We start from the raw sequence: 13,856 nt of genomic DNA, 5'->3' as shown, positions 1-13,856 counted from the left end.
GAATAGTCACAAAGGTTAACAAGGCTGAATGTGGCCCATTAGCATTGCTTTTGTTGCCTGGGATGTCTGGGAGCCGACAGACACCCCACCATAAATCAGCCCCCCTGACCACCCCCCCCCCCATCTCCCGGCGGGTGACAAGTCTAGAGTAGGGCAGGTGGGGACGAAGCCAAAGTGCGGATCTTGTCAATTCCTGCAGCCCCCCCCCCCCCCCCCAGTGACAGCCGCACCACATTTGAATTATAAAGCCGCGCCGACGCAATAAAAAGCTCCCGTCTTCCAGAGAGAGTATAATTTACAGTGCCATTCCTCCTGACACGCTGTACCATTGAGATGTATGAGCTCCCAGGCTGCCCTTATTATCGACTCCGATCGCAATTTATTCTCAAACACGAGGTTCAAGGCGTACGGCCTTTGCTGCTATTCAGATGCAACGAGGCGTACATCTGTCCAACGCGATTATCCATAACAGTCATGCGTAAAAGTGAAAAAAAAAAAAAGTCAGAGTTCCAACATATGTTTTCAAGTGGCTATAATGGTCACTGACTGCTTGTAGCATCTCATATCTGGAAGGACGGCGCTTGGTCCTATAGCACTGCTCCAAATTCAATCAGGCGGATTCTTCCTGGAAGATTGCCACATTTTTCTATCCTCTGATTAGTTCTGTGGAGTTGATTTACTAAAACTGGAGAGAGCAAAATCCGGTACGGCTGTGCACGGTAGCCAATCGGCTTCTAACTTCCGCTTGTTCAATTAACTGCTTTCCGTCCAGCCGCCGTCATTAATTAAAGGGGTTGTAAAGGTAAATATTTTTTCACCTTAATGAATTCTATGCATTAAGGTGAAAAAACATCTGACAGTGCCAGTCCCCCCGTTTTACTTACCTGACCCCTCGAAAGTCCTGCGCTCGCCCCCGACGTCCTCTTCGCTGCTCAGCCTGGCCGCTGATTGGCTAGAGTGGATGGATTGAAAGCAGTGCAGCCATTGGCTCACCCTGCTGTCAATCACATCCAATGACGTGGCGCGTCGGGGGCGGAGCCGAGTGATACGGTGAGCGGCTATAGCCGCCGGCTGTATCACAGGAGCGCGCCCACAGGTGCTTCTCACCATGCGAGAGAGCTCGCATGAATGTGAGAAGTACTTGCGGGGGGGAAGCCGAGACAGCCGCCGAGGGACCCCAGAAGAGCAGGTTCGGGGCCACTCTGTGCAAAACGAGCTGCACAGTGGAGGTAAGTATAACATGTTTGTTATTTTAAAAAAATTAAAAAATTAACTTTACAACCCATTTAACCACTTGCCGACCGGCGCACGCCAATATACGTCGGCAGAATGGCACGGACAGGCAAATGGGCGTACAGGTACATCCCTTTAAATTTGCCACCGTGCCATCGCGTGCGCGCCAGTCGGGTCGCGGGTCCCACGGACTTGATCGCCGCGGGGATACCCGCGATCGTCTCACGGGGATGTAAACAGGCATCTCCCCGTTCTGCCTAGTGACAGTGTCACTGATCTCTGCTCCCTGTGATCGGGAGCAGAGATCAGTGACGTGTCACACACAGCCACGCCCCCCACAGTTAGAAACACTCCCCAGGGCACACTTAGCCCCTTCACTGCCAGTGTAATTTACACAGGAATCAGTGCATTTGTATAGCACTGATTGCTGTATATATGAGAATGGTCCCAAAAATGTGTCAAAAATATCCGACGTGTCCGCCATAATGTCGCAGTCATGATAAAAATCGCTGATTGCCGCCATTACTGGTAAAAAAAAAAGATTAATAAAAATGCCATAAAACTATCCCCTATTTTGTAAACGCTATAACTTTTGTGCAAACCAATCAATAAACGTTTACTGCGATTTTTTTTACCAAAAATATGTAGAAGAATACGTATCGGCCTAAACTGAGGAAAAAAACGTTTTTTATATATTTTTTGTGGATATTTATTATAGCAAAATTCTAAAAAATAATGTGTTTTTTTTCAAAATTGTCGCTCTTTTTTTTTTATAGCGTAAAAAATAAAAAACGCAGGGGTTATCAAATACCACCAAAAGAAAGCTCTTATTGTGGGAAAAAAAGGACGTCAATTTTGTTTGGGAGCCACGTCGCACGACCGCGCAATTGTCAGTTAAATCGATGCAGTGCTGAATCGCAAAAAGTGGTCTGGTCTTTGGCCAGCAAAATGGTCCGGGGCTGAAGTGGTTAATTAAGGACTAGCCTTGTTTTAAGATTTTGGTGTTTATAAGTTTAAAACAGTTTTTTTTTGCTAGAAAATGACTTGGAACCCCCAAACATTATATATATTGTTTTTTTTTTCTAACACCCTAGAGCAGTGATGGCAAACCTTGGCACTCCTGATGTTTTGAAACTACATTTCCCATGATGCTCCACTACACTGCAGAGTGCATGAGCATCATGGGAAATGTAGTTCCAAAACATCTGGGGTGCCAAGGTTCGCCATCACTGCCCTAGAGAATAAAATGACGGCTGTTGCAATACTTTTTTTCACACCATATTTGCACAACGGTCTTACAAGCGCAATATTTTTTGGGAAAAAATTCACTTTATTTTAATAAAAAAATAAGACAACAGTAAAGTTAGCCCAATTTATTTTTATATTGTGAAAGATAATGTTATGCCGAGTAAAGTGATACCCAACATGTCACGCTTCAAAATTGCGCCCGCTTGTGGAATGGTGGCAAACTTTAACCCTTAAAAATCTCCATAGGTGACATTTAAAAAATTCTACAAGCTGCCTATTTTGAGCTACAGAGGAGGTCTAGAGCTAGAATTATTACTCTTGCTCTAACGATTGCGGCGAAACCTCACATGTGTGGTTTTACCACCGTTTTCATATGCAAACGCTACTCATGTATGCATTCGCTTCTGCGTGCGAGCTCGTCGGGACGGGGTGCTTTTTAAAAAAAAATACTTTTTTTTCTTATTTGTTTTACTTAATTTTATTAATTTTTTTTCACGGTTTAAAAAAAAAAAAATTATTTGGGTCACTTTTATTCCTATTACAAGGAATGTAAACATCCCTTGTAATAAAAAGATCTGGGGTCAAAAAGTCCGCAGATCTCATATATGGACTAAACTGCAATAAAAAAAAAAAAAGATCATTTGAATAAACGACTTTGAAAAAAAAAGTGCCTTTAAGAGGTTTGGGCGGAAGGGACGTTTTGACGTTACTTCCACCCTGCTATGGTATGGAGATGGGTGGGGGCCATCTTAGCCTCACTCGTCTCCATACCCAGGCACTGAGAGGACCCGGTCGTTTCCACTGCTGCCAACGGCTCCGGTAAGCGGGGGAGATCGGCGGGGGGTGGTCCTCTCCCGCTGCCAATAACGGTGATCTTGCGGTGAATCCGCCGCAGAGACCACCATTATCGTAAACAGAACCGCTGGCGCTAAAGATGGATACCTTGGTATTGGCTGGTGCCGTTACTGAGATGTCCCTCTTCAAAGTACCGACGTATATGTACATGAGTCGGTCGGCAAGTAGTTAAACCTGTACATTTACGTCGGCAGTTTGAAGAGGGATATCTCAGTAACAGCAGCAGCTGCTGCCACAACCAAGATATCCATCTTTAGAGCCGAGGGTTCTGTTTACGGCGAGGTCACCGTTATCGGCGGCAGCGATCGGGTCCTATCCGTGGCTGGATATGGAGACGAGTGAGGGGAAGATGGCCCCCACCCGTCTCCATACTATAGCAGGGCGGAAGTAACGTCAAAACATCACTTCCGCTGCGCCCATACGTCTTTTTTTTTTTTAATTGCATTTAAGTCCAAATATGAGATCTGAGGTCTTTTTGACCCCAGATCTCATATTTAAGAGGCACTGTCATGCTTTTTTTCTATTACAAAGGATGTTTACATTCCTTGTAATAGGAATAAAAGTGAGCCATTTTTTTTTAAACAGTGAAAAAATAAATAAAATCAAGTAAAATAAATAAGAAAAAAAACATTTTTTAAAGCGCTCCGTCCCAACGAGCTTGGGTGCAGAGGGGACGCATACATGAGTAGCGCCCGCATTTGAAAACGGTGGTCAAACCACACATGTGAGGTATCACCACAATCGTTAGATCTCCTCTGTAACTCAAAACATGCAACCTGTAGAATTTTTTAAACATTGCCTATGGAGATTTTTAAGGGTAAAAGTTTGACGACATTCCAAGAGCGGGTGCAATTTTGAAGCGTGACATGTTGGGTATCAATTTACTCGGCGTAACATTATCTTTCACAATATAAAAAAAAATTGGGCTAACTTTACTGTTGTCTTATTTTTTAATTAAAAAAAATTATTTTTTTCCAAAAAAGTATTGCAATGACCGCCATTTTATTCTCTAGGGTGAAAAAAATGTATAATGTTTGGGGGTTCTAAGTAATTTTCTAGCAAAAAAACTTGCTTTATTTGTAAAAACCAAGTCTGAAAAAGAGGCCTGGTCTTTAAGTGGTTTACTGCGTCAGGTTGGCATGGCTTTAAGAGCAATAAGGGGCGCGCATGCACCGCCAGAGCCAATGCGTGTGGCCGGCGGCATGCGATGTCTGTTGGCCACCCTCGATCGCTCCACAGAGGGCCGGAACGGGGGATCTGTCAACGTAAACAAACAGATCCCCGTTCTGGCAGGGGAGGAAAGAGAGATCCCTCTATACTCCCAGTCAGTCCCCTCCCCCCACAGTTAGAAACACCTCCCTAGGGAACACGTACAGGGGAGTTCTGCTTCAAAAAAAATTTTTTTTAAAGTCAGCAGCTGATCTCCTTTCCAGTGCCGCGGTGCACCGGGAGGAAGTGGGAGCTGGAACCCTCTAAAAGGATGGTATCCACCCCCCCCCCAAAAAAAAAAAATTACATGCAAAATGTGGCATGTCAGGGGGTCACCTCCCTTAAGCAGAGTTCCACCCAAAAATAGAACTTCCGCTTTGACCCCTTGGTCGCCCCTAGTGTTAACCCCTTCCCTGCCAGTGACATTTATACGGTAATCAGTGGCTATTTTTTTAGCTCTGATTGCTGTATAAATGTCACTGGACCTCAAGAAAAGTGTCAAAAGTGTCCAATCTGTCCGCTGCAATGTCGCGAGCCCGCTAAAAATCACAGATCGCCGTCATAACGAGTAAAAAATAAATTACTAATAAAATGGCATAAATATAGCCCCTATTTTGTAGACTCTATAACTTTTGCGCAAATCAATCAATATACACTTATTGCACTTTTTTTTTACCAAAAATATGTAGAAGAATACATATTGGCCTAAACTGATGAAGTAATTTTTTTTGGGGGTACCGTATATACTCGAGTATAAGCCGAGATTTTCAGCCTCTTTTTTGAGGCTGAAAGTGCCCCCCTCGGCTTATACTCGAGTCATCGCTGTCTGCCCGCTCGATCAGCGTGTCGAGCAGACAGACAGCGGCCATTCTATCATTCAAAAGCCGCGCCTCCGGCTCCGCCTTCGCCTGTGATAGGCGGAACACTGAATTTCCCAGCAGCCTGTGTTCCGCCTATCACGGACATCGTATCATCCTCGTACTACGGACGAGGATGATACGATGTCCGTGATAGGCGGAACACAGGCTGCTGGGAAATTCAGTGTTCCGCCTATCACAGGCGAAGGCGGAGGCTTTTGAATTTTACAATGGCCGCCGAGGCGCCGACGAAGAGGGCACGGGACGGAGGCAAGGCAAGGCAAGGCACGGCACGGGACGGGACGGAGGCAAGGCAAGGCACGACACGGGACGGAGGCAAGGCACGGCGGCACGGCGGCAAGGCACGGCACGGGACGGAGGCAAGGAGGCAAGGCACGGGACGGAGGCTCGGGACAAAGGCTCGGGACACAGGTAGGCTGGACACACACACACACACACACACACACACACACACACACACACACACACACACACACGGATGGATGGAGACACACACACACAGGGATGGATGGATGGAGACACACACACACAGGGATGGATGGATGGATGGATGGATTGAGACACACACACACAGGGATGGATGGATGGAGACACACACACACAGGGATGGATGGATGGATGGATGGAGACACACACACACAGGGATGGATGGATGGATGGACACACACACACACAGGGATGGATGGACGGACACACAGGGATGGACGGACACACAGGGATGGACGGACACACAGGGATGGACGGACACACACACAGGGATGGACAGGCATGTCTCACCCTCGGCTTATACACGAGTCAATAAGTTTGCCAGTTTTTTTGGGGGTAAATTGGGGGCCTCGGCTTATATTCGGGTCGGCCTATACTCGAGTATATACGGTATTTATTATAGCAAAAAGTAAAAAATATATATATTTTTTTTATTGTTGCCGTTTTTTTGTTAATAGCGTACAAAATAAAAAAATAAAGATGTGATTGAATACCAACAAAAGAAAGCTCTATTTGTGGGGAAAAAAAGGACATCAGTTTTGTTTAGGTACAATGTCGCACGACCGCGCAATTGTCAGTTAAAGCAACGCAGTGCTGTACCGCAAAAAATGGCCTGGTCATTAAGGGGGCAAATACTTTCCGGTCCTTAACCCCCCTGACGGTATTCCCGAGTCTGGCTCGGGGTGGAATTTTTATGCCAAAAGCGGTAACCCCGAGCCAGACTCAGGACCGCATCGCTGGATCCAGGAGGATGCTTACTTACCTTCTCCCTTGGATCCAGCGATGTCCCCCCGCTGTACAAGCGAGCCGTGTCTCGCTCGATTCATCACATCGCCGATCTCCGTGCCCTGTGAGCATTGCGACGCACGGGGACGGAGATCGGCGCCAAATTCAAAAAGTGAAACACACAGTATACATACAGTATAATGTAATCTTACAGATTACATTGCTGTATGTAATAATTCCACATCCCCTTTGTCCCTAGTGGTCTGTCCAGTGTCCTGCATGCAGTTTTATCTTATAAAAACTGTTCATTATGCCTGGAAACTGGAGATTGTCCATAGCAACCAAAACTGTCCCTTTACATCAAAAATGATTTTAGACCAGCTAGAAAACAGCGATAATAAATTGGAATCACTCGCAGAATTGAGCGATAGCAATTTGTGCGGAGATCCGTCATCAAATACTGAAAAGTAATGACAGTGACAATTCTGCAACTGAGCAAATTTCTGTGTTTTTGTTTGGATTACATTATTGAATAATTTTTATTATTGTTATATTATTATTTGGTATAATTATTTATAGTTATTTATTATATTATAATTTATGATTTCATTTTTCAAACGTTATCAAACCCGGGATGTCTACTAGACTCTGGTTTGGACAGATTTAAGTGAGTTATTCCTAAGAATTACAGGACTACAATATAAAATGACAAATTTTCATGTAAAATAATGGTACCGCTTTCAGCACCTAAAATTGAAAATAATCGTACCGCCAGGGAGGTTAAGTGGTTAAGCTTTGTCATTAAGCCCTCGTTCAGATTGAAAACGGCTTTGAAATCGCACGACTTCATCTGAAGATGCACAATTTCAAAGTCGCATGTCCATGCGAGTTCGGTTGCAACTTGAAAGACATCTGTGTGGCTTCATGCACAGATGTCTATTGAAGTCGACCCAAAATCAGGAAAAAGTAGTGCAGGAACTGACTTTGCAAATCGCAATAGGCTGCGACTTGTCATGCGATTTCACCTGTCAAATCGCATGAAAATTGGCTTTGATGTGAAGAAGGGCTAAAACCTGGAAGCTGATGAGCTATCATGCACAGTTGCACCAGATTATGTAATCTCCAGCTTTAGTAAATCAACCCCCATGTTTCTGGTGCAGGGGGTGTAGGGAAATGTTAGCCTAGTATAAATACACAAGGTATGTGTTTGTGGGCGGGGCAGTGACACACGGGGGTTGATTTACTAAAGTCGAGCCGAAAGTCAGGAGACAACGGCCGGTTCTGTACAACTATCCTGCTGGAAAATTTCCTCTAGAGTGCTAAAGACTGAAGCACTGATCTTTGTGTTCCGATAGCAGGAAAGCCTCCCCGCTGACAGAATACAATGACACAGCAGGGAGGATTCCCCCATCTGCATAGATTGTGTGGACGGGGGAATCAGGTCAGTTTTTTTTGTCAACCTGCTGGTTGAATGAAAAAAACCTGACCCGTCTATGGCTATGCACTAGTAGAATTTTGTTTGAAAATTCTTGTTTTCAGAACATGTGTTTGGATTTTCTAATAATTAGTGGGTTCAAATCAACATTCGTTTTATGACCCCAAAGATGAGGAAAAAGCAGGATTGAATTTTTTACTTGAACAAACGAATTTCTAACAGTGAATGTGGTTTTCATTCAGGAAAGTCCATTCATTGCAAAATCGACTGTTAGAAGCAAGCAAAATGTTAATGTACTTTCAAACATTTGTCAAGTCATCGAACGTACTGATCAGGATTTTCGTACTAATGTTCATACAAACGTTCTTTTGGAAATTTACTAGTGTAGTGGTCACCAACCTTACGGACAACTACACTCACAATTTTGTATCCCGCTGGGACTCTCTGCCCACTCCCCCTGGATCACACCGCTGCCTTATACACACAATGCTCTGGCTCTCTACACCCACTTTTCCTGGATCACACTGCTGCCTTATTATACACACACAATGCTCCGGCTCTCTTCCCCCCTCTCCCTGGATCATACTGCTGCCTTATACACACAATGCTCCGCTCTCTGCCCCCCCCCCCCCCGATCACACTAATGCCTTATACACACAATGCTCTGACTCTCTGCCCCCTCTCCCTGGTTCACACTGCTGCCTTATACACACAATGCTCCGGCTCTCTGCCCCCTCGCCCCTGGATCACACTGTTGCCTTACACACACGCAATGCTCTGCCCCCCCCCCGATCACACTGCTGCCTTATACACACAATGCTCTGGCGCTTTGCCCCCCCCTCTCCCTGGATCACATTGTTGCCTTTTACACACAATGCTCCAGCTCTCTGCCCCCCCCGATCACACTGCTGCCTTATACACACAATTCTCCAGCTCTCTGCCCCCCCGATCACACTGCTGACTTTTACACACAATTCTCCGGCTCTCTGCCCCCTCCTCCTGGATCACACTGCTGCCTTATACACACAATGCTCTGGCTCTCTGCCTCCTCCCCTTGGATCACATTGCTGCCTTATACACACAATGATCCGGCTCTCTTCCCCCCTCTCCCTGGAGCACACTGCTGCTCTATACACACAATGCTCCGGCTCTCTGCCCCCTTCACCCTAGATCACACTGCTGCCTTATACACACAATGCTCCAGCTCTCTGCCCCCTCCCCTGGATCACACTGCTGCCTTTTACACACAATGCTCTGGCTCTCTGCCCCCTCTCCCTGAATCACACTGCTGCCTTATACACACAATGCTCTGGCTCTCTGCCCCCTCCCCTTGGATAAAATTGCTGCCTTATACACACAATGCTCCGGCTCTCTGCCCCCCTCTCCCCGGGGCTAACTGCTGTCGTATACACACAATGATCCGGCTCTCTGCCCCCTTCTCCCTGGATCACACTGTTGCTCTATACACACAATCCTCCGGCGCTCTGCCCCCTCTCCCTGGGGCACACTGCTGCCTTATACACACAATGCTCCGGCTCTCTGCCCCCTTCTCCCTAGATCACACTGCTGCCTTATACACACAATGTTCCGGCTCTCTGCCCCCTCCCCCTGGATCACACTGCTGCCTTACACACACAATGCTCCGGATCTCTGCCCCCTCCCCCTGGATCACACTGCTGCCTTATACACACAATGATCCGGCAATCTGCCCCCTCCCCTGGATCGCACTGCTGCCTTATACACACAATGCTCCAGCTCTCTGCCCCTCTCCCTGGATCACACTGCTGCCTTATACACACAATGCTCTGCCCCCCTCTCCCTGGATCACATTTCTGACTTTTACACACAATGCTCTGGCTCTCTGCCCCCCCCCCCCCCATCACATTACTGCCTTTTACACACAATACTCTGGCTCTCTGCCTCCCTCCCCCTGGATCACACTGCTGCCTTATACACACAATGCTCCGGCTCTCTGCCGCCCTCCCCCTTGATCACACTGCTGCCTTTTACACACAATGCTTCAGCTCTCTGCCCCCCCCCCCCCCCCCCAAAATCACACTGCTGCTTTATACACACAATTCTCTGGCTCTCTGTCTCCCTCCCCCTGGATCACACTGCTGCCTTATACACACAATGCTGCAATTTTCTACCCCCCTCCCCCTGGATCACACCCTCTCCTATACTGTATATCTAAAATAAATAGTAGAATCACTAGATTCCCTATTATGATATATTCCAAAGTCTTACTTTCCAGAGGGTCTTCCACTTCCATTTCAATCTGCTTCAGAGTGCCGTCCCTTGTGAGCTTCTCGGTAAAGATGTCTGATGGTGTGAGCTCCCTCATCGTCTCTCCGTCGTCTTCGGACTTTGCCAGCCAGCGCTCACATGGAAAGGTGACAGTCTGTGAACCCTGCATCACGTTTCCAGAAATAAAGAGTCAGCCAACGTTTTCTGCTTATTCTTGTAGAGGCCGAATACAAATAAACCATAGAAGTCAATTTTCTAAGTTGTATTATCTTGTGCTAAAGAGTTTTATCATGGTTGAAATACTAAATACACATATTGGATATGTGGTTTAAATGATCTGTTAGTACCTTTAGTTATAACCGGGATTTCTAGGAATTAAAAAAAAAAAACATTGGGGTTGATTTACTAAAACTGGAGAGTGCAAAATCTGGTGCAGCTGTGCATGCCGTAGAAACCAATCAGCTTCCAGGTTTTTTTGTCAAAGCTTAACTGAACAAGCCGAAGCTAAAAGCTGATTGGTTACCATGCACAGCTACACCAGATTTTGCCCTCTCCAGTTTTAGTAAATAAACTCCACGGCGGAGAAGTGAAAAACGAAGTAGGATGGGATTTTAGAGGTGCTATTTGAGTCCACAAACCAAGATAATATAAAACCATGATATTTTTTTTGTACAAAGGTTAAAAAACAAATACATATAGAGAAACTACACATATATATATATATATATATATATATATATATGAAAGAAATTTGCACCATAGATTGCTATATTATAAAAAATATAAAAATTATCATATGGTTTTATGTGCTGGCATGTACGACCCCCAAGTGGGGTCTGTTACAATAATAAAAAATCTTCAAAATTTAACGTTTTTATATATTTACTCATATTCTATATCTGAGTATCATTATGATGCAAAAATATGAAATTACGTAATTACTAAATCATCGGCACTCCTCGGCCATGTAATTTGCACTAAAGTTATATTACATTCGCCCATTCAGTGGTATATCAATTAAAATAAAATAATAATATACATTTTTTTATTCATTTTTATTCTCCCACTTTTTTTCCCCTCTATTTTGGTTAGTCCCATCTTCCCTTTTTACTCTTGAGAGATTTTTTAGTATTCTCTGTCTTAATGTTTTGATATTTTTTTTAAGTAAGGGTAAAATGTATATTTATTTTATGCTAATTATCTTATTTGATTAAATATTAAAGAATTGATGGTTGGGGACTTTTTTAAGTTCCTACCGTCTAGGTTTAGGTTTTAAATGTATGAGATTAAGCCTTTTTAGATGTCCACATTTTGTCCTTATAATTGCTGATGCAGTAGTTTATATTATTACGGGGCATAGGAAACTTTTTAAGCCTGTCATTATCCCTTATGAAGTTTTATTCATTGGAATATCACTAGTAAAATGGCCACAGTGGGGCTTCTAGAAAATAGCTGCCGTTGTGTATTGGCATATACATCTAGTTCTTATGAAGGACGATTCATAAGACTATTACTAACAAAATGGTCATGACGGTCTTCTAGAAAATGGCCGCTGGTATGTAAAAGCATAGACACTGATTTTTGGCCTCTGGTTGTTTTTCCAGCGAAATCACCAGTAAAATGGCCGCAGGGGACCATGGGAAAATGGTTGCAGCATCTATCAGTTTTCATGGGGGGGTATTCCCCCAGAGAGCTGTAAGGCGCAGCTCCCCCTCCATCCTTGACCTTTGAATCCATCTGGGTTCAACGTCTGGGAGCCTTGGTTTGTGATGTTGATTTTGACATGTTACATAAATTGATTTGTGTATGTATTTGTACTATGATTATGATTATTTTTTTGTTATGTTATTCTCACCTAAATACTTCCTGAAGAAGTCATTTTGGTGAAACATGTAGAAGATGATAGTGTGTTTGGAATCAAACATAATATAGCAAGCTATGGTGGAAATTTCTATATATACGTAATTTGTCTAAATGTATTTGTTTTCTTACCTTTGTACAAATAAAATATCACAGTTTTATATTATCTTTGTGGACTCAAAATAGCACCTCTAAAAACCCATCCTACCTAGTTCTTCACTTCTACTGTCATTCTGGGATGTGGTGCAGTTTTAACTAAATTTCTAGCTGTACAGTTCCTCCTTTTTTTTTCAAATTCACTGAGGAGAAATTGACTATATGGGGTAGATTTACTAAAGGCAAATAGACCATGCACTTTGAAAGTGCAGCTGCACTCATTTTCCTTAGTTGGAAAAGTATAATACCCACTTGGAAAAGTATAATACCCAATAGGGTGCAAGGAAAAAGAAAACATTTTTGCTCGCACATGATTGGATGCTGGAAATCAGACTAGCATTACCACATTTACTGAGCTCTAGGAAAAATGAGTGCAAATGTACTTGCAAAGTGCACAGCCTATTTGCCTTTAGTAAATCTACATACTTACACCTACACAGGTTTTTTTTTCATAATTATGCTTCAGTAAAATAAGCATCTGTTTCCCTCGGTAATTGTGATGGAAAATTTCCCCGCCTGTGCGTAAGTGGTTTTAGAATCACCTTTCCATTGGGTAACAGGCGCCGTATCTCTACTCTGTCAAGATGCCACCCGGAGTTGATGCCTTTTCCATCGTGTCCAATGCGTATCTTTTCAATCACATCCCCGATGTCCTCCAGCTGTAGAAAGGACAGAAAGAGTCAGTATTTTAGAGGTATGGGCATGTACATATATCAAAAAGAGTTTGGGTTTTCTGGTTCAAGAAAAGCAGCCACAAATGTGACTGATGTAATGGAGGACTTTGTCCTATTGTGGGCAATCAATTACGTGAAGATTGTATTGTTCAGAATACGTTAGGTGATTTGTGCACATGCTGTGATAACTAACCACTGAAGGTCAGTTTCGGGGCTAAAATGGTTTGAAGTCCACTCCTTTGGTCTCCATGACTGTACTCTTCACTGGTTCTCATCCTACCTATCTATCCTCCCCCCCCCCCCAAGGTTCTGTTCTTGGACCTCTTCCATTCTCCATCTATGCCTCCTCCCTGGGAGACCTGAACTCCAATGAATGAAAGGGGGCGAGCGAGGGACAATTAGAATGTGGAGGAAAGTGTTAGATGATGCTGTATGTCCTCCAGAAGATGAGGAGGGGTCCACCCTACTTAGTGCAGATTCTAATACACACTGTAATGCCGCGTACACGCGGTCGAACTGTTTGACGTACTTAGTCCGTCATACAATCCGACGGACAATCCGGCGTACTTTCCACTGAACGGACTTGACCACACACGGATACACAAACAGTCCGACGAAAGCTTGCGCGATGACGTACAGCACGTACGACGGGACTAGAAATAGGAAGTCCAAGACACAGCAAAGCCCTGTAAATCCTTTCTGGGCATGCGCCATTCTTAGTCCGTCGGACTAGCATACTGATGACCATATTGTCCGCTGAAACCAAAGTAGGACGGAAAGATTTTTGCAAAAACCGAAATTCTTAGTACTCTGGACTGCACGCTGAAAAAGTCAGCTGAAGCCCACACA

At 44.4% G+C, this 13,856-nt stretch overlaps 1 protein-coding gene across 2 annotated transcripts in view; it reads right to left on the bottom strand.

Annotated features, from left to right (window-relative positions):
- LOXHD1 (lipoxygenase homology PLAT domains 1) overlaps nt 1-13,856 on the bottom strand; it is a 425,609-nt gene that overhangs the window by 90,686 nt on the left and 321,067 nt on the right. For both annotated transcript variants that reach the window (XM_077463060.1, XM_077463059.1), the window contains exons 33-34: nt 12,876-12,992; nt 10,318-10,480 (exon numbers count right to left, since the gene is read on the bottom strand). In XM_077463060.1, coding sequence (XP_077319186.1) covers nt 10,318-10,480; nt 12,876-12,992 — 280 coding nt within the window. The remainder of the gene's footprint in view (nt 1-10,317; nt 10,481-12,875; nt 12,993-13,856) is intronic.

Source organism: Lithobates pipiens, unplaced genomic scaffold (genome assembly GCF_037356315.1).
Source record: "Lithobates pipiens isolate NorthernLeopardFrog02 unplaced genomic scaffold, aLitPip1_a1.2 Scaffold_3, whole genome shotgun sequence".
NCBI lineage: Eukaryota > Metazoa > Chordata > Amphibia > Anura > Ranidae > Lithobates > Lithobates pipiens.
The sequence above is the reverse complement of the archived record's forward strand: the minus strand, read 5'-3'. Positions and strand labels throughout refer to the sequence as shown.